The sequence below is a fragment of the Dipteris shenzhenensis genome, chromosome 8 (assembly GCF_047967505.1).
Source record: "Dipteris shenzhenensis isolate YYH24624 ecotype China chromosome 8, Dip_SZ_1.0, whole genome shotgun sequence".
NCBI classification, from domain to species: Eukaryota; Viridiplantae; Streptophyta; class Polypodiopsida; order Gleicheniales; family Dipteridaceae; genus Dipteris; species Dipteris shenzhenensis.
Genome location: NC_141603.1, coordinates 30,787,351 through 30,814,595, shown reverse-complemented (window position 1 = coordinate 30,814,595; position 27,245 = coordinate 30,787,351). Strand labels below are relative to the sequence as shown.

General features: G+C 42.1%; 1 protein-coding gene across 2 annotated transcripts; it reads right to left on the bottom strand.

Moving 5' to 3' along the window:
* Positions 1 to 729: 729 nt before the first annotated feature.
* INO80 (DNA helicase INO80-like protein) lies at positions 730 to 22,113 on the bottom strand. 2 transcript variants are annotated; one of them, XM_087378532.1, is made up of 25 exons: positions 21,934 to 22,113; positions 21,537 to 21,682; positions 21,400 to 21,440; positions 21,090 to 21,165; positions 20,705 to 20,792; positions 19,558 to 20,504; positions 19,073 to 19,273; positions 18,704 to 18,814; positions 18,019 to 18,452; positions 17,784 to 17,892; positions 15,000 to 15,080; positions 14,659 to 14,831; positions 14,436 to 14,561; positions 14,010 to 14,171; positions 13,802 to 13,859; positions 10,115 to 10,345; positions 9,819 to 9,965; positions 9,181 to 9,711; positions 5,764 to 6,021; positions 5,043 to 5,150; positions 3,989 to 4,083; positions 3,753 to 3,909; positions 3,424 to 3,627; positions 3,035 to 3,241; positions 730 to 2,065 (listed from the first exon to the last, which is right to left on the bottom strand). In XM_087378532.1, the coding sequence occupies exons 4-25, from the start codon at positions 21,162 to 21,164 to the stop codon at positions 1,622 to 1,624; spliced, it is 4,947 nt and encodes a 1,648-aa protein (XP_087234658.1). In that variant the 5' UTR covers position 21,165; positions 21,400 to 21,440; positions 21,537 to 21,682; positions 21,934 to 22,113; the 3' UTR covers positions 730 to 1,621. The 2 variants fall into 2 exon arrangements, with proteins under 2 accessions (XP_087234658.1, XP_087234657.1); XM_087378531.1 differs by lacking the exon at positions 21,400 to 21,440.
* Between the last annotated feature and the right edge of the window lie 5,132 nt (positions 22,114 to 27,245).

Below are 27,245 nucleotides of genomic sequence, written 5' to 3'. Positions count from 1 at the left end.
CCTTCCAAACGTTCCCTCTCTCTCTCTCTCTCTCTCTCTCTCACACACACACACACACACAGAGTAGTCCTTAGCACACACTCATCCTACGCACTCCCTCACTCACACTTCACGTATTCGAGTAACTGATGATATAAAAAATTGCTTACACGTGTACATGCACAAGCTCCCAACACGCAAGCGCTCACCCACCTTCCAACTGCTAGTCCTAGACATAACCGCCCATGCCCAGCACCCCAATCCTACAATCGCACGCTCATATCCTACACATAGCCATCCACCCCCAGCACCCTGCTCCCATTATCATACATATATACACACACGCCCACCCCTAAACATACGAAGCACTTCCGACACACGAGTACTCACCCACCCATCCTACCTCACCTTCCTGAAACCACCCATGCTCAGCACCCCGCTCCTACAATCCCACACTCATATCCTGCACATCCCCCGGCACACCACTCCCATACTCATACACACACACATGCCCACCCCTACTATACGAAGCACTAACTGCCAGTGCGCGCACACACGCACAAGGAGTGACGGGACTGCCCTTGAATTGCATCAATGCAGAAGGCAACGTGCACAACCGAGGGTAGTACTACATATTAATCAGGACTCCTGTAAAGCCAAAACAAGAATGGACTCTTAAGGCATGACCATACATCCACACTAAACATATATTAAGTGAGATGCAACTCACTAAAATAACCATGGACCATGTTAAGGAACAAAAAATCATTAGTTTAAATATATTACAGTATTTGTCTATGATCACAATAAATAGGGCAGAGATACAGACCTTTGATACAAATCCTTCCAAACGTCCTGCACTTTCTTTCAATCCAGTCATATAAACAGGATCAAACAAGAGCTTCTCCATGATAAGGTAAAGATGCACCTGCTTCTTATAGAAGCACCCTAGAAAATGGCGTATGCAAGCATAAGGCATTTTCTTCATCACTGTTCCTGTTTGTGTCCCATCAAAGTGCAAAACACCACCATCCTGAAGATTCCTTGTCAGAACTGTTTGATTGCACTAATATGAATGCTGTTAAGATGCTCTTCTTCCCCAACCTCTCTGAGCCCATTCGTAACATCCTGTTGCCTTCAAGCAGGTCTTACCCACTCAAAAGAGATTCATTTGTTCCAACAGCACCTGTTAACTGCTCTGCAAAACGTTTGCACATACTGAGCTGTTGAATGAGATCTGTACGCCATTGGTTTCTCCCCTTCATTCGACTGGACAATGTTGCACAAAATAGGGGTGTAATGACATTGATAGTACATATTCCGAGCAGTACAGCAAGTGTTTTCAAGAAGCTTGTGAGCATGTGTTAAATCTTTTTAACCTGTCATGCTCCTGTTGGCTTTCTCGACCAGTGCAAAGCTTCAAGAAAACATGCCTAAAATTTAAGGCATTCTGTTACTCATTGAGGGTTTACAGACAAGCTGCAGTGTTGACTGGAAATCTGTATGAAGAATCCACTTCCAAGTAAAAGAGCAGCACAGAACAAGCGATCAGACCGAGCTCACCTGTCCTCTTTTAGGCCAATGACCAGATAGGAACAACAAGGCCATACATTACAGAGATGTCCTATACTTCCATTTACACTCACGTTTCATGTTCCTCATTAAAAAGTGACTGTCCAAACAAATTTTCATGTTGTGATGTGTATGGTGAAGCATCAGAAAAGCCTTCATGGGGACTGAACTGCTCATTGTCCACTGTACTATACATTTCAGATGCATCATGCTTGCCCTTCTTTGAGGGTGTCTTCTGTCCAACTGAAGGCACAAATGCTACAGACTGCAGTGAGTTATCTACCAGGGTACTCTCAGCACCATTCATCAACACCTGCAGACTTTCATGCTTACCACTTGTCATGGCTGTAACAGAGGCACTCTTCCTTGACCTTGCCCTTGCCTTGGGAATTCCAGCATCCTTTGGCTCTACCGAGGTTTTTGGTTCTTTTGCATCTTTTTTTGGATTTGGAGCCTTGGTCACCTTAGGGGCTTTAGGTGGCTTCGGTGGCTTACCTTCAGCCTCTGTCTTCCTCTGGAAAGGAGAACAATCATTGTATTACTTTTATATTTCACCTAAAAGAAGATCAGGCTTATTGCAAAACTCACCATGAAACATGTGCACTCTTCCATTCTTACCATGCATCATATGGAGACAATGATATGCCATCCAAAGCCACATCATTTTACATCAAAGGCATAAACTTAGAACATGCCCCAACATGAAATGCAAACTCAAAGCAGCAAAGACGCCCATTTAAAAACCATCAACCAAGGACACCAAGGACTCCTGCACATGTTATGTTATGATAGTCGCCCACAATCATAAATCATCAACTTGCTTGCACATAGCAAGGATTAGCAACTATACATCAGCTAGGACCACAACTGCCCCCAACAATGGCTGGAGATGACTGTATAAACATAAACTGGTATGGGTATTCTACTGAGCTTTTGCACAAGGTCCTCGCCATAAGTTTCTGACAGCACTTCAAGATGGCGCTAGCAAGGACAGTCACAACCATAAACATTCCACTGAGCCCCTATCATGGCAAAAGACAGAGTCAAGTCATCACAGCACGGCACTAGAGAACAGAGCTAATCAAACATACTATTTGAGAAGGGAATGTATCCATCAATTTAGCATGCAAACTGAAGAAGAGTCCAACAAATTACTAGGGGAAGCAAACTGACTGTGCAAATATACTGCTGAATAATGCATCAAAGGTATAAATGGATTAGGTTGGCATCCGAATTAGCTTTTATCATATGGTTATCCACCTTATTTCAGCAAGAGCTGTCTGTCAAATTATGTTGCACAAATGTTTATGGTAGCATGCAGAATGTGCAGGCTGTATCATCGTTTGTCCTAAAATATCAGTAAAAAGCAAAAGTTTCTGACTATTGTCTTCGTCTCCAAATAACCATATAAGAAGTGTAAACACTTAAATTAAGAACAACATCTACAAATAGGTCATAAAAGTATGGTCTCACAGGTGCTCACCTTGCCCTGCCGTTGCTTGGCTAAAGGACCTCCACTTTCTACGCCTTTTTCCACAAAACCATCTCGCTGATCAGCAGCTCTGTCTTCAGCCATGCCAAGTGGATCGTCTTCCTCTATAGATGCACCACCACCCTCTGCATCCAACCTTACAGCCTTCACACCAGTAGTAACCACCCCCCATCCCTTTTTCCTTTTCTCCAGTTTCTCCTGAATTCCCATGGCACAAGACAAAAATAGACAAAAGTAAATTTCTGGTCTTTCTAATGACAGATAACACTTTTTTTACCAAATAAGACCCTATGTATGGCATGATATGTCTTTAAAGATTTAACAAATTGGGATAACGAAAAAAGAGGAAATCTGTGCTCGTGAAATTAAAATATTGATACCGATTGCTTTGAAACTTGTTCCTTCATCTTCTGTTCAAGCTCAGCATCATCCAGAAGCAATGATACCACCTCTTCAGCCTCAAAAACATCACCCTGAGAATGTCCACCAGTCATCACTAATTGCTGCACAGTATTCTTTTGGCTGGCACGTTTTACAATTTTCTCTTCAACAGTTCCTTTACAAATCAATCTGTACACAGTCACCTGTTCAAACATTTGTAGCTGTGAGTCAAAATTGAGCTCTGTAAAGTGTTTGAACCTACCATGTGCCTCCCCTTGTGCTCTACACAACAGCGAATATGCAGGAAGATATTCCACGTATGCCATACCTCCTTGGTTTGCCCAAGTCGATGAGCTCTGTCCATGGCCTGTAGATCCATGGTAGGGTTCCAATCACTCTCATAGAAGATAACAGTATCAGCAGCAGTTAAATTGATTCCTAGACCACCTGCCCTTGTGCTTAGTAAGAAGATAAAAATGTCCCCCCTGCAGCATAACCAGACAGGAATCAGAACACTGATGTATGACGAAGGACAACTAATAATCTGGAAGGGACAGGGCTTGCCTATGCTGAAAGTCCTTGACCATATCCCTTCGATCCATGATAGTTGATGACCCATCCAGGCGAAGATACTTATATTTGCGATAGTTCATGTAATCCTGAAAAGAAGGAAGAATATTAAGTGGACCATCAGCAAATACCAAATCATGCAAATACATTTGCAAGAAACCAAAAAATAAAGAGGTCATTCCACAGTTTTAAAACCGTTCCCCTCCTCCACAACATTTGAGTACCCCTCCTCCACAACATTTGAGTATCACACCACGACATCTCTTGCAGCTTTTTAACACAATATTCACTGTATCCCACCGTGCAATGGCATACAAGACTCTCTCTTACATTGTAGACATACACTACTCCTGCAAGCCATTCTCATGCAAATCCCAGGCACCAGAAATCTGGGTTGCAGTCCACGATGGCATCCACTGTTTCTGTGATTAATTTTGGTTCAACATGTACCCCTGCGTATTCAGTGTAGTTCAGCATTCCGTAATGAAGTTACAATTTTGTTGGTTGCACCATCTATAGGTGAAGAACAGTTGAGCCATGATGTAGGATCCCATACCAGTTAGGTTTTGACCAAATGCAACGTACCCATGGACAGAAAGGTCCAGATATTCATTATGTGTCATATGTCAAGGCAAACACACACAATGCCTGAGCAATATCTAGGTCACTAGGAGTACAACCCTTAACACACAAGTACTCAAAAACTCTGTTTCAGGACTTCCAAAAAAGCTCCCTTTTTCAACTCCTCACCTCCATTTCTTGTGCAGTTCATACTGCCATTAGTAAAATCAACAGACTTTATCCTTCCTTCTCCACCTTTTCATTCAAAAGGCAGACTATTGTACGTAAACCAAACTTTAGGAACAAATGAATCAAATGAGTATGCTTGTAAAGTGGATTTAGGAAAGAGCGGGAGGGCTGCTCAATCACAATCATTTCCTTACTATCTTGTCGCTTTTAGTCTCTTTATTGATAGCTTTGTCTATCGGCCCTCAAACAGATATCTACAGGTAAAAATTTCGTAAACCAACAAATATTAAGCTTATACCTCCAAAATATTAAGCATCTTTGTCATCTGCGCAAACAAGAGAACTCTGTGGTTTTCAGCCCTGAGACGCTTTAGTAACAAATCCAAGGTCTGCAGCTTCCCAGAATCCTGGAGGAAATAATGAGGATGAAAGAAAAGTTAAAACTAGCTCGACAAGGATCTAGGCCTACATTACACCACGCTACAAATATAACATTCTTGCACTCAGACTAACAAAAACCTCGATGACCTATTTCTAGATTGAAAACATACTTACATACGTGACTTGCAATCAAAACCTCGATGACCTATTTCTAGATTGAAAACATACTTACATACGTGACTTGCAATCATTAAAGCCACAGCTAATATGCAGTTGAAATCAAGCAAAAAATGATCAATAAGTTGCAATCATAAAAAAGTAAAAAAGACAGCTCATATGCAGTCGAAGCGATTAATCATGCGAACCCATGAACAAAAAACTGGAGATCAACAAATGACAATCAAAAGGGAACTTACACAACTGCTAAGCTTTCATCCTTGTTCGATAGAGTTTTGATGATAAAGGTTACGAACAAACAAAAGCGTGCCATCTTATAGGCGAAACACCACCCCCCCACCAAAATAATAATAATAATAATAGTGATAATAAATATAAAATAAAAAGAGTCTCTCCCAAAACTGTGCTTATTGGGGCTGACAAGGTGTGAAGCAACAAATTGTTTTAGATGATAGAACTTACTGTGAGCATTTTTGCAAAATCAAAACTTTGAAGGGGCGGAGCTGATCCAAAAATCCGGTAAGGCAATGCCAATAATGGCTGCTGAGAACAAATCCTTAAATCCTGCTCCTGAATATAATGATGTGAGGAAACTGGCTCAGCAGGGCCATTGCGATCTGAAGTTCGTGCAAATCCCAAAAGAAGCCTTTTGATCCAAGGATTTTGGAGCTCCTCCTCTCTTTGATATGTAAATCCTCGGTCTGAGCACCAAACATCAATCTATATACAACCAATCTCAATGTAAGAGAACAGCCTCACAGGAGTACAGTATACTCTTTCTGATTGCATAGGAAGTAAACAGGTGAGCAGGAGAAAACATTTCCAGACAAATTGCTTTAGTGAATATTAGTCTTTGAAAAAACTTGGCTATCAACACCAGAACCAGGCACACGAATGAACAAATAGCAAGTCTCAGACCTCGCTCTTGTCAAAAGACCAAGTGCGCCCTTAAAAATAACAGCATTGTGATAGTATGAGTATGCTTCATCTATACCTTACGGGAATTTTCCAATCGTACTAAATTCTAATTGAAATTTTTTATATAATACAAGCGAAAAAACAAGGGAAGACAAAACTAAGGATAATCTTACTGGGATGCCTGATCATATCTTCAAATGGTACTTAAAAGACCAAGATGAAGTGCATACAAGAAGATATGAGTGTGTTGGTGTCTACAACATTATGGATGCAAAAGTGCCTGAAGAACATAATTGCTGCCTGCCTATCCAGACGAGAATGCGCAAAGTCGGTAATTATCCCCACAGCCACTATGATACATCATACGGGTGTCTATGCAAATTCAACAAGTCAAATGCCTTGAAATCAAGTTCTGCCATGGTGGCATGAATTCCTAGCTGTGTGATCCTACCAAATCCGTCATGATGCAGAAATTGTAAGCCAAAAGGCTAGAAAGAGGATTGACCTCTTTCGCACTGCTGTAGCTATGAATTACAGCCAGAACCCAATGCCTCTCTAGGCATTGCTACCAAGCGGGGTGAAAAGAGCAATGGTGCTCATGGAGATACCGGCATGCCCAACCAAAGATGCACACCAATGGAGCAACTAAGAATTGATGGCTCCATTTGCAAAGGTAGAAAAATATGTAAGCTAGATTGTTGCCCAAAGAACGCGCTACATCTGAAACGACATGGGAGCCTGAAAGCTAGAGGAGCATCTAGCATCTACCATAAAACCACCGCGTGATGCATAGTCCTGGCTGTGCAAGGTGGTACCATTGCTAGTTACAATACATATGGTACAGTACCGTATGTTGCACCCTACAGAAAAAAGATTTAAGGTATGTAAGGTACGCCAGCTTTGTAAAAATCCCCCCCTCACAAAGAGAGGGGGGCAAGGGGGGGGAGGGGGGAGGGACAGTATACTAGTGACAATAGTCCATAGAATCCAGTGATTAATCACCATCAACAATCAAGTAGATTCTACCATAGTTAACTACTTAATCATACATGGAACTAAAAGAGATTCAATAGAAACTGAAAGCTCAAAGTTGAAACTAATTACTAGAGTGAGATAGTAAAGCAGAATGGACAACAGGAGTGACTACAGCTTGGAAGAGAAGGATATGCAGAGGGGTCTTTGTGGGCTGCAGGCAAAAGGTAGAAACCAGCCTTGAGATAGGAGGATAAGGGAAGAGGTGGCGAGTGTACACAAACAAGTGCCAATTTGATTTAAAATGGCAAAGGGATTTTTAGGTACATTTTACAATTACAGGGGACACATTTGAGATATCTATTGACCACATAAGAGTGCCCTGAAGAATTAGTGCCTGCAAAAATTGTGCATGTGCATGTGCATCTGCTAATGCAGGCGATAGAGGCGGGAAGGCATTCAGGTGCCACTCATGGGCGCTCCCACTATGACAAGCACTTTCATTGTGGAACCCCCTCCTGTGCATCACTACCAAGCAAGGACTCATTTAAACAACGTGCATGTTTGGTACCTTGTCAATGCCAAATGAAGTGCCAACATGTGGTTAGGTACCTGCAAGACGAGTCCGAAAATTGGAAGACAGCTGCTCCTACAAGTAGTAACATATGCACATCTCAAGAATAGATAAAGAAGCAGAAGCTTTGTCTCTTAAAGAACCCTTGATACGTACAGACTCTGAAGTGCCAAGTCACGGATGGAGAGGCTTAAAAGTTAAGATAGAGGTCAATAATGGGGCTCTGATAGAGGTCGATAATGAGGCTCTGTAAGTGTGTCCAAAGTGGCTTGAATATTTTGTCCAAGAAGCAGCAGAAGCTTTGTCTCTTAAAGAACCCTTGATACGTACAGACTCTGAAGTGGCCAAGTCACAGATGGAGAGGCTTAAAAGTTAAGAGAGGTGGATAATGGGGCTCTGTAAGTGTGTCCGAAGTGGCTTAAATATTTTGCCCAAGATATAAGACCCCTAAATCATCTAGGTCACCTAACACGCCTAACTCACCTAGGTCAAAAAAGGCACTTGGGACAACTAAGCCACCTAAGGCAATTGAGACAAATAAAAGAGCTTAGGTGTCTTAAGTCGTTTGGTGTAGAAATAGGTGATTTCTAGTGCCCTTTGCGAGTTGACGAGTAAAATCTAGTGGCAGAAATTGAAGGACGGCTGCATCTGCAAGTAAAGATCGCCACCAAAACTCCTTGGACAGAGGGATGGTGGTCATTGGGCAGCGTTCTCTAAAGTCTGTAGCTTCAAAAATTAGAGGATAGCATAAAGGGTGGCGTAGAAATGGGCGCTCCCTCAGCCGAGGGGCAATTCCAATAGCAGCGTGTTAGGATAAGATCTGAAAGAGCTAGGCTGCTATATGAATTAGCCACGTGCCACACACCCCACCACATAGACAAGGCCCCAAGCTATATCTGGACGATCAGCCACGAGGCAGCCATCTAGGGTCAGCTTGTCGCATCTTACTTCAACCTATCATGGGGGTAGCATCTTGTATCGGAGGAGTTTTCCCTTTGCACAATGCTTGTGCACAATAGACATTACACATTTATAAACCCTTCAATAAAAGCAGGAATACTCAGTTATTCTTATTTATTTTTCCCGTTTACTCTTAATTTTGTTTAATGTCTCTTAAAAACTCCTTTCTTCACTTCTCTTTTTCTCTGTCCAAGACCGGATATATTCTAGTCTTCTGAAGGTATGTACATACACTCCCAACTACTCCCTCCTCTGTTCTTCACTAATTTGGTAGACTTATTTTCAAAAGCATTTACAGTCCCTATTGAAAAGCGTAAATGATTAAACCTTCACTTGTGGGGCTAGTACAGAAGACATGAATGCACTCACAGATCTCAACGATCATATGTTACACAGAAACAAAAGCAATAGACATTCAACCTGGAAAGCATCAATTTTCTCCAACAAATGCTTACCTGTGGGGCTCGTACAGCAGGCATGAATGTATTTACAGATCTTAACAAACTTATGTCTCTTTGAAAACGTTCGTCATGAGAAGTAATCAGAGCCTCAAATGGAGAATCACTCAATCCAGTGGCCCTCTTTCTCTTCAGAGCAGCCAACTCTGATCTCATTGGAAGCATCAACAATCTGCTAACTGCTCTAAGTCTATCATCCTCCATCTGCTCCACATGTTCTTCCATGATTTCCTCAAAATCATCAGGTTTTGAAACTGCCAACAGTAGCCTTTCAAAAAAGGATGCCCCTGCCATGAATCCAACTTCAGAGGGTGACATATGGATCAGTCGAGTGACATCAAAGCCACCACTGTGGATTCCCTGAAGCTCCTGTGAATCACCAGTCCGAGGAAAAACAGATATATGAACATTTGCAGGTGAGAAAATGTTGAATTTATTGCTTATCCATCTTTCTTGAAATCCTTGAGCAGACCCAGAGCTGGCAGTCGGCAAGCAACGCATGCCATCACGATACAATAGTTTTGGCACCTAAAGGCTCACAGTTCAAACAAACCTTGTTAGTAATAGATCTGGTTCAACAGAAAGACAGCACAAAGATTTTCCTTCAAGCACGTACATGACCTCTTCTATGTTACCTTGTAAGTTATTGGATTCTGAGCCCCAGAGTAATGAATGCACTCCAGCTCACCAAATGGAGCAGGAAGAAGCGCATTTTGAATGACAGAGAAGTGTACAAAAGTGTGCCCTTCATTTCTTTCAAACAATTCTGGATGGTTGCATACCTATGAAGGCCCAAAGACCAAGCAGTCATCATTACAATGAAGAAACCAGCACCATATCAGCTTCAAAAAGCATATAGAACACCGTTTTTATTAAGTCAATAAAGAACACTATATTTTTTTATCCGTCATATTAATAAAGTATCATGTACCTTCCTTAGCTGTATAACAATATTCATAAGGTTCAAAACTTTCTTCTCATTTAAATGCCCGCCGCTGCTATCAAACAAGTCTGCAACTGAGATTTTGTGCTTGATAGCTTGATAAAAGGCTTGCTGGCGGGAACTCAACGTGCAAGGAATAACTACTTCCTTTTTGTTAGTCATTTCTGTGATGACATCCTTTTTCACGCGTCGGAGCATGAATGGCTTTAGAATCGAATGCTGCACAAATCAGCATTGTTAGTTGGAAAAATCGTAAAACATGCTTGGACAAAAAGAAGAGAGAATGTCAGGCAAAACATGGAACTAGTTTTTCATTAATACAGTTTTTCCCAAGCCTACAAGCATTAGGGGACAAATTTAAATATAATATTCTTGATTTTCTAGAGACACATCATGAACTAGATGCCTGACCAATCTCACCTTCACTTAAAGTCCTAATACCTTTGCAAGCTCATTTGGTAAGGCAGCAACCTCAACCTTTCTTTGTATAATTGTAACAGACTATAATATAAACATAACAAACACAAGTCTTAAGGGTTTCACAGAATTCCGATAGCAAACACTCTTCAAGCTCGTATTGTATTCTGTGCCGATCATAAAAACCTTCAGCTGTTCGTTAAGCCCTTTGCATACCTTTTCTGAAATACAGCCAGCACAAGTCTTCAAGAAAGCTCTGCAGCTCATGCCTTCTACTTGTGCACTGGACTGACATATCAACACATTAGCATAGCTACCCATGATTGCACTTCTCTAATCAACAACCTACAATTTGTTTCGAATGTGAGCATAGAATACTAAGTATGTGACACTACTGGAACACGACTCTAGGATGGATACATACTCTCCCAATTTGTTTGCTAGCACATGCTCTAAGCAAATCGTCTATGATTTATTGACCTAACCATGACTCTATGGATGCTTAAAACTTTCTCATGTCCAATGTATCTACCGCAGCTGATTGCACTGCTGCTAATGCTGCTGTTGAGACTGACGGTACTGCAGCACTGGCTACTAGGGAGGCTGCTGCTACTGCTGGAGCTGATCAATCAGATTGACGGAAAAGGACTCCTTTAAAAACCCTAAAGGCTCCTGTACCTGCCATCTCACAGAGTGGTCTGTAACTGCCATTTCCACAAACTGGTTTTTGAGTAACTGAGCCTATAAAAGGCTGATGCGGATCCCTATTGCCATTCTGGGCCTGAGCTATTCTGGGTCATGGATGGCTGCTGCTGACATTTCCCATACGTACTGGTGCCGCTGGCTGCTGCAGACAGATGTTCATAGGCTGACAGATGCTCGTGACATGATTGTAGGATTGAGATTAATAGATGGGGAAGTTTCAGGTCCAGATGATCTTAACACTTGTATCACCTTCCATCAGCTTTTTTGCCAATGGCATGACTATGCTGCAGCTCTAACTGAATTTGAAGAGGACTTCTTTCAATTGGAACAAGGCATCTCATAGCTTTTGATGACCCCTAAATCCCTGATGATTGCAACTACAATACAATACGCAGCCTCATTGAGGCTGATGCGAATGTAAAGGGTTCTTGCAGCTGTTTTGAAAAGAAAAAGATGCTAGAGAACATCCATACAAATAAGAAAGGGCATCATTATGTTTTTAGGGACTTACTCCAAGGGTATACTATCAATAAACCTTCAGCTATTATCGCAGGCTCAATTCACATAATTGTTTAAGAAATAATTTGCTGTGGCTGAAATTCTACATAACAAATTTTCTCACCTGTGCATGCAGCTGTTTTGGAAGGAGCTACAATTTTCACCTGTGGTAGGCCTCATCCAGCTTAATGAGAACCATGAAAGGGTTACGCGTTGCTTTTGGTGGCAACAATTGTTGAATGATTATATACCTTTGTAAGACTAGAATAAGTCCAATCATACAAATTTAGATTTTGGTGGCAACAATTGTGGAATGATTGTTTGGGTAGTGTTAGGAGCTGTGTTCCTTGCCAGTAAAACAGAGATTCTGGTCTTGTCCCGCTCACACTTCTCTGTAATCATGGGGGTAAGTGAACTGACACCCACTATAGCTTGGAATAGTCTTATGGTAGTGGTGGATAGAATGAAAAAGCACATCTCTTCCAACCAAAATCACACATTTAGGTTCAGTGTCCTCACATTTAGGTTCAGTGTCCACCCCTGATCGTGTCTCAATCCAGGTTCAAAGTTCAAACTGATTTTTGAGCGACACTTCACTACGGGTTCCAGGAACAGCCAATCTATTTCTATTGGCTCCATGTATATACCCACCTCTTCAGTGTAGAAGATTCATTCCCCAGCCATTCGGCGAGATCACGCAAATTGTTTCAACAATTTGCGTGATCTCGCCGAATGGCTGGGGAATGAGTCTTCCCGTGATCTCGCCGAATGGCTGGGGAATTAATCTTCCACACTGAAGAGGTTGTCCATTTGGGTATACATGGAGCCATAGAAATAGATTGGCTGTTCCTGGAACCCGTACTGAAGCGTTGCTCAAAAATCAGTTGAACTTTGAGCCTGGATCGAGACACGATCAGGGGTGGACACTGAACCTAAATGTGAGTCAAAATTGAGCTTTGTAAGAAAGAAAGAAAGAAATAAGGAAGAAAGAAAGAAAGTTTATTGAAGTCTTCGAAGGACCAAAGGGTCTATAAGACGGAAAAACCAGATACGATGAGAGAGAGAGAGAGAGAGAGAGAGAGCATAAATGATACATGTGAGTACTACTAAAGCTCTTACAAAGGCACCTTAACCACATGCTCCACACTGATCTAGCAAAGATTCACCGCCAACATGGCAAGAGAAACTATAACACTCCATAATCCAGCTAGCTCACAGCTTTTTACAAGTTAATCTATATTAACTCCCCTCCAGCAGACTTATTCAGTTATTGTTTAAAAGGCATTTTGCAACTTCCAAAACCTTCATTCTGTCCTCATAAAATGAGATGACCTCCAGAAGTGTTTTGTAGTTAAGCCATTCAGACTCATCCTTGATGCCATTTAACACACTTTATGCCATAAAACCTTGGATCCAGAGGGCCTTGAAACTTCACAAACACTGCCCACCCCCCAACAAACAAACAAACAAAATTCCACACAAAAAATGGCATGACAGCGCAGCACCTAGCAGAGGCTGATACAGGAGTTCGGGAGAGACAGCCAGTCTGGGAGATTATTAGCAGCATTGCAGGGTGGCACATCTGGACCTCGCGCTGCGCGCAGATCCTCGGTGGCACCTCCTTATCGACTGCCCAGATCATGACGGAGATTTGGAGCGAGATTATTCATACCCTCAGAGGCCAGTGGGACCAGATTCAGGGAGATTCCCGGGCCGGTCAGGAGAAGCGGAGACGCTTCCTCCGGGCTTGGGACACACAGGGCCTCTTCTTCGAGCAGACTTCGCAGGGCCTTCGGTGGCACTACTCACCACCCCGATGGCTATTCATTCACACTCGTCTTATCCCTCCGTGAGAGTATGATTTCTTCTGTTGCCTTTTAGGGCTGTGTCCGATTTGTGAACGCAGCCCGTCAGCTACAAGCTGACCTTTTGTATCTTGTTCTCGAAGTAATATAATTAGCACTGTTTTTTCGGCAAAAAAAAATGGCATGACAAAACAAGAATAACTATTCAAGCTTAGCAAAGTGCATGAAGGGCAAGGGCACAGGAAGAGACCAGTCTATTGAGCTGATGTTCATTCAGAGTACCTCCATGCTCTGCATGGCTCTCAATTCTGTTCAGAAAAAAGACATGGATATGCTGCATTAGCTACACAGCAACAGTTGCACCTATGTAGCCCGGGCATTTCCTAAATTGCTTTACACAAAAAGGGACTTCTAATGTCAAATAGATCACAGAAACAAGGCGAGTAAAAAGTAAGTACCCTTTGGAAAACCATTCATTGAATTGTTCGTGGCTGTCAAAAAGGGTTGGCATTATAAAATGTAACAGTGCCCAAAGCTCTGCCATGTTATTCTGAATTGGTGTACCAGTAAGTAGCAAACGATTTCGACAGTTGAAGCTAAGCAGTGTCTTCCACCGTATACTGGAAACAGCAGCACATCTAATTAGAACTGCCTGTCACAGCAGACTTGGCAGCTATATTGCCTAATTTCCCATCCAATTTTTCCTCCCCTTTTAAATTCTCATCATATTGCAATAAAAAAATACACATATTAGTACCGTGCAATAGCAAATAAAATTGACGGATACAGGTGTCCATGAAACCGATGTCAACAAGAGAGAATTATTCACATTGAAATAAAGAAATGGGCAACAGGGTCAATGAACAAGCAAAGTGGCATTAAACCTGCTTGCACTTTTAATTGCTTGGGCTTCATCCAAAACCATATATTGCCATTTCACACGCCTCAGATATTTGTCATCAGACACGAGAAGCTGATAGCTTGTGATAAGAATGTGAAAAACAGCATCCCTGCATCAAGACAAGAATTTGAATTCGATTCTCCTGAGAATGATGCTTTACATCTGAAAGAAAAAGATACTTCAATTGCCTGAACTATGGAACTCACCTTCGGTAAAGACGCTTGGGACTGATGTTTTTGCGAAGCACGGTTCTTTCTTGAAGCCCACCCCAGTAGGGCAGAATCTTGAAGTCCGGACAAAAGCGATGAACTTCATCAGCCCAGTTGTTCAGTACGGATGCTGGTGCAACAACCAGGAATGGCCCCCAAATGTTCTTTTCCTGCATAACAAAAGATAAAAGAGATGGGACAATAGCTAACAAACATGAAGACACAAGTTTCTGTCAATTGCTGAACAGGATTGTGCTCAGTGAGTGTAAAACACTCAACACTCTAGTGACAACATCACAGGAAATCACAATTCAATCAAATTGAAACTCAACATATACCTCCGCCAGGTGTGCAAGGAAAGCCATTGCCTGAATTGTCTTTCCTAGTCCCATCTCATCGGCTAAAATTCCATTGAGACCCTGAATAGAAGCAAAGAAAGAGTCACTAAGAAAGATATATTTGCAATTACAAAGACATGCCTGTGCAGTTCCAATTGCTAAATGTTTTATTAAATATGGGAAAGCTGACCGATCACTCTGATTAAATGCATATTGTTCATAAATCAGACTCCAATCCTCCATTTCCTCCCAAACTTATCATTACAAATCCGACCCTCCATTTTCTCACAAGCTCACATCATTTGGCTTACTAGCATACTAAACGCACCTTGGAGACAACCACTAGGTGCCTGAACTTTTTTCAACTCAGCTTGCACATCAGACAACCTGCTAAACATTACCAGATTCTCCACCTGAACACTGTTGCTGCTCTATCTACCTGCTCCCAAATTTCATGGCAGCAAAGAATCTTCTAGCCAATCTGATCACCGAGAACAGGTCTGTTCAAACTGTTAGAAGAGGTCACTGAACCATCTAGTGAGCCCACATATGAGGAGGACTAAGGGTTTAGTAGACCTGTGTAGGATTAGACAGTAGAAAATGTTAGGCCCATGATTAGGGATGTGCCAGGCTTGGGAGCAGCTGCAGACAGTGGCAGCACTGCAGGAGAGCAGCGCACAGGACCTGGCAACGACAGACGAGTTGGCTCTGCACTTGATCTGGTCGGCCTCTTTACTGGTTGGTCTTTTATTTGGTTGCCTCCTTGTGAGGATTCCAGTCCCTCTGCCCCCTATATATATAGGCGGGCTATCCCACTGAGGTCTGTTCCAACTGTTAGAAGAGGTCACTGACCCATCTGTGAGCCCACATATGAGGACTAAGGGTTTAGTAGACCTGTGTAGGATTAGACAGTAGAAGATGTTAGGCCCATGATTAGGGATGCGCCAGGCTTGGGAGCAGCTGCGGACAGTGGCAGCACTGCAGGAGAGCAGCGCACAGGACCTGGCAACGACAGACGAGTCGGCTCTGCACTTGATCTGGTCGGCCTCTTTACTGGTTGGTCTTTTATTTGGTTGCCTCCTTGTGAGGATTCCAGTCCCTCTGCCCCCTATATATATAGGCGGCTATCCCACTGAAGCCTATTTCCAGGCAATGAGGAGGAGTGATTTAGCATCTGCACTCCCAGTAGATCCCAGTAAGACAGTCATACTTGACTGTGGTTTTACCCAGCTCTTTGCTGGAGTCTATTCTAAGCAGTTTTCCGATGCCTATGGCTGAATAAAGTCTGAGTTCTCCTTCTCTATCTTCTGCTTCAGTTCCCTGATTGTGGGTTTAGCCTGTGTGCGCACAACAGCGTGAGAGATCAGTAAGTGGTTGAGTTCATTCCAGGTTACTTCTTCAGTAGTCCTACAAGTCTACCACCAACAATGTCCTTCAAAGAAACGTCCACTCCCACCCTTAATCATGTTTGTGGAATTATGCCAGCCAGATCCCCCTTTTTTTCCAATACTCAAAAGGGGCTCAGGAAGAGCAGTCGGGCAGCCTTGTCTTATAAACTCATGAGTGAAAGAGCCACACATCACTGAAGAAAGATAAAGCAGAGCATGCTAAAAGTATTCATACGATAAGAGCAACTCCCATTTTGAAGATGGAGCCATATTGCTTTCCTTCCCATCAAATTGAAAAGGAGAATTCTTCATGTAAGATGAAAAGCTTTAGCTATGATCTGGAATAATTGTTTTTTTATAAACGGCCTCCAGATACAGCTTGTATACTTTCATTCTAAAGGGATTTGGAAAGATAAGATTCACTACCCCAAATTAACATCCTCTAAAAGGCTCCCATTGTTGTGAGCTTATTTCCTCCCTACCATAATCCCGCTTCCCTCTATCTTCTTCAGGCACTAATTCCTCGCATAGTGGTGGACAGCACGAAGTCATCCTACACTCCCAAAAAACAATCTTCAATGAAACCTAGGCTATCTCAAATCCACATAACGGAGACTTTACACTAAAGGGAAAACTGATACCAGTCCCGTTCGTATTTATGTACATAAATATCAGATGATGCCCAAACTCTCCTCCAAAAAACAGTGTGGCTAAGAACAATGGGAGAAAACCAGAGTATAAACATATGCTCTCACACATATACACACATTGATACAAAGGTATCCATACTGAGTTTCTGTCAGCAAGTCCAGAGGTGAAGGCCACACTCAACTGTGACAAGGCTAGCACTGTAAGAGAGAACTAATCAAAAAAATGTCCACATTCTCTTCGTCAAAGCTACAACCACCTGTAAAGACTAGAGTATTCCATTTTAGTCGCAGGCAAAATTAAAATCTCTAACCCAAAAAAACTTAGCAAGATAGCTGATAGGGAAGCGCACTGCTACAAATAGAAAGAATTATTGCAAGTCCTGTCAGTACCTGTCCTTTTTTATGTGTACCAATGCCTAACCTTAGACTTTTAAACCTGTAAGGAATTCTTTCACCGATCAGAAGAACCCATCCTGCTTCACACTAATACAGCATGGTTTTGCCAAAGATCGAGTTGCAACAAAGATCGGCAATATCCTAGAGTGATTACAGTCCCTCCTTCAGACCTCTTGTATCCTCTTGAAAAAGGGTTGAGAGAAATCACTGGATTAATCCAGTAATCTTTCTTTTCCTTACGAGACTTGTTCTATAGCCTCATACTCTCCTAAAATAAATCTCCCAAAGCTGGACATGTGCACCAAGCACAACAAAATTCAAAATTAAAAGCCCAGAAGATTGATACATACTTGCTCATAGCAATTCACAAGCCATTGCAAGCCTTTCAGCTGGTATTCCTTCAAGACTCCATGAAAAAATGTTGGCTGCTGAACTGAAGATGTGGCAGGCATTGTAGACCTGTAACCAAAGTGTTGATAGTTAAGCAAATATGCAGCAATTACAGATCAACTGAAACAACATGCTATTACATTTAAATATCTATGCACAGTAAATCTTTATACATTCTGCCATATCGAGACTTACGGATGAAGAAGATCAATGTCTGCAGCAGTATCTGAAAGTTGCCCCATGCCATCCAGCATTCCATCTTGACGAAGCTTGGAACATTCAATGTCAAATGCATCAGTTTCTTTCCTCTGTTGCGAAACAGCACTCTGGGCTGCCCGAAATGCCTCCTCTTGCAAAGCAGCTTCTTCAGCAGCATCCTCAGCTAAGCCTATACTAAGATCTCGGGACATGTTACCAAATTGGACAGCAACACCACTGCTCGTTAAATCCGAGCCCAAAGCAGGCTGCGTGGGCAATCCTGCCATTTTATTTTGCATGAAGTGACTATAAAGTTCTGTTTGTGTAAGCAAAAAGTTCAAGCGCTGCTGCTGTCTTCTTGCTTCGCGAAGCTCTTCCTCGCGCTTCAATGCCTCTGCTGCTTCTTTCTCCTCCTTTTTCCTCAGCTCCGCCTGGCCAAAACAATCAAGACTAAATCATCTGGCAAAATGCAGTTCCATTCTTCTTGATGCCAACGCTTTCTTGACAAATATTGTGCTTTGAAGATTGTTGCAGGACCAAGCAGCGTCATTGCACAAACCAGAATACAAAGACTCCCACAAGACAATTTCAACTCCCGAAGTGGCAAAAATATCCATCAATAACATAGCTGTGAAATTCTATAATGCTTTGTCTTCAAAACACAAGTAAATTTTAAAGTTACCTGCTCCCTATCCACTTTCTTCCAAAAAATGACCATATCCCTTGCCAATTTCCTGATTCGCATTGGAGCAGCTTTCATTACTTTAAGCGATCTCAGACCCCGATATTTAACCTGCATCTCCAACAGTCACGAGATTAACAAGACAAGAGAGGAAAAAAAAGGTGGACGTACGCTCAATCCCAAAGGTATCATTTTAAAACAACTTCTACCTTGCATAATTCACGGAGGAGAAAAGAGAAAGGCCATGTAAAGATTAAACAGTGGAAAATGAGATGCATTCCTATCTATTTTGCCTCACTGTCTTTTTCAATTCTAATTTGAGCATGGAAAGATTCTTGATTTGAAACTTTGAATCCAACAGATACTCACCTCTCGTTGGCAGTATTCAGCAAACTTTTTCGCATCTTGTGATTGTTTTCTGTAATATGAAAAAAAATTCCTATGATGCTTGGGCAGATCCTTCCGAACCAGATTGACCCAATACTTTCCAATTTTGTCACTATCCTCTTTTACGACCACAGCAGGATCCCTCTTTTGCGGCTCCATCTTGGGCACTCTCCTTTCAATGACCTGCCCACGCATTAATTACAAAAAACAAAGGACCCAAAAGCATCCATAAGTAGGTGCGATCCCATTCTTCTCACCAAATATTGATAGGCTTCAACTTCACACTCAACCCCAGCCAAGAAGATACGTTGCAATTAACGTGCATATCAACTTAGAATGAAGGACCTGGACTTAGAATTCATATGTCAAATAAGTTGTTAACGCTAGAACAAAAAATTCCTTCTGAAATCTTTACCTAGTGTGATAAGCATTGACATTTGGGCAATGTAATGCAATATGTTACTTACCTCGTAACCATCGCCCCTCTCCAAAATCTTCACCTCACATTGCCTTAGAATGCAACTATCTGATAAGATGTGTCGCAACGTAACTTGAGAACCTTGCTGCGAAGATAAAAAAGATGAATCCAAATTTCCACTAAAACCATCCAAGCGTGAGCCCACTGGCATTGGCATTTGGTCCAAAACTTGCAGAGAGAATTTTTTGTAACCATTGGATGAACCCTCTGACAACTTTTCAGCTTTGTCTCCTGTATCAGAGCGAGCCTTCCACAACTTTGCCAAAGAGTCAGAGGCAATTATAGATACAAGAACCTCAGGCTTTAGCTGACCAGATAAAATCCTTTCATCTATTTCCAAGGCTTCAAAGTCTGGTAATCCAAGTGCAGGAGCAAGCTGATCATACAAAGGTGGAATTTCCAACAGGATTCCGTCACCAAGCTCGAGAAGGTTGTACACACCAGACCTGTCGCGACCATGCTGCAAACTATTTTCTGGAGGCTGAGACAAACATGAATCAATACTATTCCTGTTGTGCGCTTTAACGTCCCCATGAGAGGGCCCATAAACTTCTTGTCTTCCAGACTCTGACTTCTGAGACTTTCGGTTAACACTAGGGCCCAAACCTTCTCGACTCGTAATCCCCGAATCAAGTACCATTGGCTTCTTATTTGCAGTTATACGAAACCGAGCTGCAATTGCTTCTTTCAGTTGAGCCCTCCTATACTTCTTCAGATGCTCTCCTAGCATACCACGATAGTGCTCTTCAGAAAGGCTAATACCAAAGTTCGTATCAATCTCATCATTACTGTCTGCATCATCTCGCTTCAACGCATGGCTACCAGCCTCTGCCTCCACTTGAACTCGTTTTCTTTTGAGAGTCATCTCTGATTGCACATCTGCTGGCCTTTTTGCTTTAACTCCATTCATGGACTCATTCAACCTCCGTTGACCACCTGTTATGAAGCCCATGCTGTCAGCAAACACAATAACCTTCCATCGTAGACAAGAGAACAGACGCAAAGGCAGAACTTTCTAATAACCCAGTCAACAACAATCGGAATTGCAACAAAATGTTCTTAAATATCATTTGAAAGATTAGAACTATCAATTCGCTATCCAGAACAAAAAAAGAAACAAACAGTAAATTTCCTACCTCTACTGCCAACATTCCCATCTACACTGCTGCTGGTGCAGCTTGTGAGGTCATCCCCAGCATGAGGCAGTTGAAAATTCACTAGAGACTATAAAACCAACAAAAATCATAGTAAAACTTACTGCGCATGACATATACCGTTATATCAGGAATAACATCTTGGATAAAAGGAGTCAAAATTTTCAAATCAACAGCAAAAGCCTTTTTTTTGGCCCAGCATGTCATGCTCTTCTGCTTCCTAGCACGTGCTATTTAATCTTGATTTGTTCGTGCAGTGCCCATTCTAGCTGATCACACCAAGCTGAAATAATGCCCTATATCCATTACTCACGCTGTGTAGAGAATGCCGTGTTTCGATTCACATGGGTTCGAATTTTAAATTTACCTCTAAATTGAATAGATTTGCATAAGAATACGAGCTTCTTAGAAAATTCTGGCTGCTCCTTGATAACTGCTCCATCCTGTCATGCGAGCAAGGCCTTCAAAATCAATCAGACAGCCATTGCTTCTATGTCATCGTGTTCTCCAACTTTTTCGAGCAAGGAAAGTACACTGATCAAATTAAGACGCTTTATAATGCCCACATAACTTTTCGACAGAGGATTTTAAGTCCATGGCGTGCGAAGGGAATGGAGGGTTAGCAGAACAGTGGGACAGAGTTCGAAACAGTTGCAGAAAAAGTCCAATCCTGAAACCTGAACAGTAAGAATTCCGCGAAACTGGCAACGTGATGTAGCTGTAATGCAGATTGAGGGGGGAGCGTTACAACATTGCTAAGGCGAGGCATACATCACATAACCGAGAACAGACAAAAGTACGGGACGCAGCGCACCTTTTGTCTGAAGAAGCCGCAGGCATCGTGGCTGCAGGCGAGAATGCCCTGTCGAGGGATCGGAATTCCGCTCGTGGGTCGCTGCGCTAGCGAGCCGACTTGGGTCTCCAGAGCAGGTGCGAGTTAGCGTGGGGCGGAAGCTGATGCTGGAGGGGGGGGGGGGGAGCCATCAAGAGAGAGGGAATTGGGTTAGGAAAGCCATAAGTGATCGATCTTGAGAAGGGAAAAGGGGAGGGGGAGGTGGAAGAGGAGAGGAAGGGGAAGGAGAGGAGTAAAAAGGGCGGGGGGGGGGAGAGGGGGGAGGGGAAAGAAGGGAGGGAGGGCGGCGGGGGGAGGAGGAAATAGGGTAGCAGGGGCTATGGCGAAAGGGGAAGGGGAAGGGGAAGGGGAGATTAACCTGTGGAGAGGAGAGGAATTGCTGTTGGAGCTGGTGGTGCTGGAGAAGCGCAACAAAAGCAAGAAAACGAAGAAAACAAAGAAGACGAAGACGAAGACGAAGAAGAGGAAGAAGAAGCCATAGAACCTCCCTTCCTCAGCTTTGCCCTTGCCCTTGCCCTTGCCCTTCCCCTTGGCTTTGGCCTTGGCCTTGCCCTTGCCCTTCATCATCATCATCATCACCATCATCCCTTTCCTCCTTCCTTCCTTTCTTTCTTCTTTTTCTTTTCTTTCGTTTCCTCCCTTTAGCCTATTCCCCCCCCCCCCCCCCCTCTTCAATACATTTCTTAACCCCACCCTCCCTTCTCACACCACCACCATCCTTGGCCCATTCCCCGCCACCGCCTCCTCCTCTCAATGCCACAATATCGGGTCGCATTGTTGCCTCCCCCCCTCTCCATCCAAGAATGCCAACTATATATACTGTCCCAACACGAGAGACACATCTACAGTGTCCACTAGCTGGCAAGATCAACAACCTGGTCATGCAAGTGCATAAAAGCCATATAGCCTCATCAATTGAGATGAGCACAACAATGCTATTTTATGAATCAAGTCAATCCATCTAGATCGAGTGGATCCATAAGAGTCATGCACATTTTACAACATTCATGACACCTATATTATAATCTTCTCACACTTATTCTATCATTTGTTTTTGGGTTTTGATGAAAATTATCCTCTTGGCTTGGTATGGAAAAGGAGTGTGGGACAACAACTTATAAGTTGCATATGGAGGATGGGTAGCACTCATGATAGTAACTGTGTATGCTACTTAGAGAAGAGAGTAAAATCGAGGGAGCTCACCCTTCTTGAGATTCTTGCCTTAGGATCTGGCACCATAATATTAAGATTTGTTGGATAAGCACTCTAAAGCAAAGCATCGTGTCCATGTAAACACCAAGGACCACATGCTAGGGTTGAAAATATTAAAGGACATGCAAATCTTTGAGGAACAAGGCAAGCAGACCTAATTGTGAGACATTTAAGATGTGAAGGCACTTAGTGTCCTAGCCAAGTTTGATGCATGTTCACATTGAATTCATACATACTAATGTGTGTGTGTATGTGTTTATACATATATATAAAAGTGTCATTGCTTCTTATGGATCAACTTATATGTTGCATAGAAGCACTCATGATGGTAATTGCACATGGAGGATGAGTAGCACTTATGATGGTAATTGCATATGCTACTTGAAGAAGGGAGTGAAATTGAATGCCAACTGGTAGCTTTACCTTCTTGAGATTTTTGCTTTATGATATGGTACTATAATATTAAAGATTAGATAAGCACTCTAATGCAAAGCACAGTGTTCATGTAAACACCAAGGAGCACATATAAAAGTTGAAAAGATTAAAGGGCATGCACATCCTTAAGGAACCAAGGCAAGCAAACCTAATTGTGAAGTATTTAAGACGTGAAGGTTCCTTTGGTTAGTGCCCTAGTCTAGTTTGATGCATGTTCATATTAAATTCAATAATATATTTTACTGTTATTGCTTCTTATGAATGATTTTTCTTGTAATCTTTATGCTTAGTTAGTGCTCTTATGTATGATTATTGAAACCATGCTATAATTAGAATGTTATATGCCTAGCAGTTGCAATAGCTTGAAATTTTTGTTTATCTTAGCCACCCTCCCCCACTCAGCTTTTTCTCAACAATGCTTATTTCATATAGAAGCTATGAGGACCAAATGTGCTATGAGCAATTGAAGATCCTCGTCTTGAAAGAGTTGTCGAGAAAAGGCATGTTGATGGAATTGCCAGAGATCCCACCTCGTGCAAGACATCCATCATGCATTTATTAAATGTGTCCTCCTCCCATCTCCGTGGAATGAGAATTCTCTTTTATGGCCATATCACAGTTTTATCTCTCATTGATAAAAATCTCTCATCCCCCCATGTCCCAAGAATGAGGTTTCTCTTTTATGGCCATATCACACTCTCACATCTCATTGACAAAATTTCTCCATTTTGACCATGCATGAGATTCTTTTGTTGCATCTCTCTTTGCCTGCACGCGAGAACAATTACAAGAAGGGAAACTTGCAAACCCTTCACCACAAATCTCTTCTTCTTCCTCATCCACACACCTCATCACACGATAGATAAGCTGTGTGGCACATAAGTCACACACTGTGTGACACATGGTAAAATTGCGATGTCAACTTGTACTCTCATCATCTACCATGTCATCAAATATCCATGTCAGTGACTCCACATTAGATTGCAATGTCATCACAAGCCACATCATTAGAAGTAGGTCCACATTTAGACTACCATGTCATCATGATGTGGACACATGGCATACTACCGCCTCACGCATTGCCACCTAAGCACATTGTGGTATATGGGCACATCATTCATGCTACATATACATACATAGTGCCACATGATCATTCTTTACTACTCCTCTAAACAGAGTTTGGCAAAAATTCAAATGGCCATAAGTTTTGATCCATGAGGCAACAATGCACATCAGACATGCCCTATGTAGTGGTCCCCTCATATTTGATTTTTGATAAACATAGGATATACATTCATATAGCCTCACCATTAGAACCAAATCCTTATCCATTGCAACGTCTCAAAAGTAACACATAACATAAACAAAGAAAATACATCTTTTGCTACATTTCCCTATTGATGTGTAGTCGAGTTGCAGGCTAGCACATCCTTAGAGGAGATCGAACTCCATTATTCAAGGGAGCCATTACTTGAAACACCTAATTAGTAACTAATGGATTCTGTCCCCTCGGATCTACCTTGGTTCTCACATTTATATTAAACACGTGTGTGGATGACTAAACACTAGGATGTGCAAAGTGGAAACTGATTAAGAATACTCAAGGCTACAATCTCATTAAGACTTTTTGATGATGCGCATGTAGCCTACCCCACCGCCGAACTCCAAGAGGTCAATGCCAACATGGTGTGGGGCATTTTCAATTTGACCCATCCCAACCTTGTCCCCACTAGCCAAGGCCCTACACCCCCCATCAATCACACTCCACATAAGGTAGAAGGCCTATGCCTTTATAATTCCCCACCAATAGGCCAAATTATCACAAATTGATTTTGACTAGTGATCAAAGGAGTCAAGCCACAAGACCTTGGGTCATTGCCATCTTGTTGTAGGCCCATCAAATGAGGTCCTACTTGCAACTTTTGATGTATGGTCTTTTCCCCTATATGCATTTGCAACTCACATAATTAGCCATTATCACTAACAAACCACCTTCAGCTACCGCTTGTTGCCACATCTTGTAAGAGGTACATAGTGCCTAGATGATATTGTCCTATGGGCTAGTACCTCCTGTAGGAATTGCCATGTTAGTTGTGAGGCCACGTGGAAACACGTGTGATGGACCTCAACCCTCAAGACCTAGCTATGCATGCTTCTAGAGTACCCCAAGAAGCCATGGGAGAGCTAACTCTATGGGGGCTTATCCTTTATTTATTTAGGATATCTTAGATGATTAAATATGTATGGGAGTTCATGAGTCCTCAAAGCTTGCATGTCTCGTGTGGATATGAGTTGACTATGTTCTTCGATGTTCCATTAGGCCATTTGTATATTTTTTCATCCACCACCAAAGTTGATGGAGCTAGCACATTAGCCCAACCACAATTATCAATCAACTAGCCCAAGTCAATTTGACCAATTCAAACTTTAGGCCTACATTTGGTACATTGTTTAGCCCCCTTTTTCAACCCTCCTTGTTCAACCCCAAGTGACCCTTGCATATAGTTCCAAAGCAACCTCCCTAAAACTCTACGAAGGGCTTATAAATGGGGTAAAAGTTGTTGATGCCTTTGGCATGGCTCATATGGAGGGGGGTCTTTATCTTGAAGAGATCAATGCTCATATGAAGGGGGTTTCTTTATCTCGAAGACATCATTTCTCACATGGAGGGGGATATTTTCTTGAAAATAGTACCAAACTAGATGAGATTGCAAGTCCAAGGTGAGGCATGGTGCTCCAACCTTCATGGAGTTTCATGGTCTATGGAGCAATGGGCATCCATCCCTATTCAATGGCCTTATGCAACCCTACATCTTCTATGTGAATGCCATGGGTTATAGAGTTGCATGAGCTACACACTTTCTTACATGCCTTAGGGCCTTACATTTTCTTATGTGGGCCTTTATCTTGTAGTAGTTCACCAAATCCATTCATATTGCAAGTACCTCTTCTAAAATCCACATATTGGTGGAGTGTGCTGAGCTTGTAATTCCATGTGTGGCTAACTTCCTAGTCTCCACTACCTCCAGTATGCAATATGAAGTCCTTTGCGAACGCACTCATTCATAGACTCATCCTTGTACACCTAATCACATCATAAGGACCAATTTGCTGATCTATGCCACATTATCTCGTTTGGAATTTTGGCGTATATAATATTAGGTCATTAATGTTGTCTTTGGATTAAGAATCTTTATTACACGATGGAACACACTAATTTGTCCCTTCCTCAGAGACCAACATTGTTTGTCCTCCAAACCTATCACTTATTTGTTCATACAAAAATTGGCTACACCCCAAGCCATGTTATGTCTAAATGCTTTGTTGCTATCCTATTTATGTATATATTTAGAGGTTTCTATTCCAATCTCCCTGTTAAGTAAAAAGGACCCATTTATAAAAGGCAATACTAGTTGCCAAAGATGTTATCATGCAACATTGCCTAGTTTGTTCTTTAGTGAACATTGCATCTTTGCCAATATGCATGTGTACCTTTAGCATTTTAGACCATGATATTCCCACCTATAGGATTTTTTTGTGGAATCATGTATGCAACAAGGATCTAACAAATACTTCTTTTTGGAGGTGACTTCAACAACTTGGATTTTGAGGACAGACAAGCTCATGGGGCCCCCTTCACTACCATGCCTCCCTCAAGGTAGCGCTTTGCTATCAAAGGTTGAGATCCTTAGTAAGAGGATGATTATGGAACATTTAGTGAAAGTGAAAAATAGTGTCGGTGGACATAGGATATTAACATGATGGATGTCACTTTGATCATTGTGTTTATGGTAATGTGTCTATTCCCAAATCATCAAGCATGCTTCTATTTGATTTCATCAATGACATTGACATCCTCATTTGACATAACCATGTTGGTGGCTTTCTTTTTAACATCCTAACATACTAATCGGTTATTCATTATGCCATCACAAATGTAAGATGGATGCATGAAGGTAGAGCAATCTTAAGTAATGACCCTTATAGCAATCATAGGAAATTAGGACAAATGTCAATAGATGC

Bases quoted from the DNA above. Each gene is read 5' to 3' on its own strand.
- INO80 (XM_087378531.1), bottom strand. From the start codon at position 21,562: ATGCCTGCGGCTTCTTCAGACAAAAG. The intron at 13,860-14,009 runs GTACTTACTTTT...TTTTCTGAACAG, and splicing joins AATGAATGGTTTTCCAAAGG to AATTGAGAGCCATGCAGAGC. The intron at 10,346-13,801 runs GTCTCTTCCTGT...TGATTTGTGCAG, and splicing joins AACATCAGCTCAATAGACTG to CATTCGATTCTAAAGCCATT.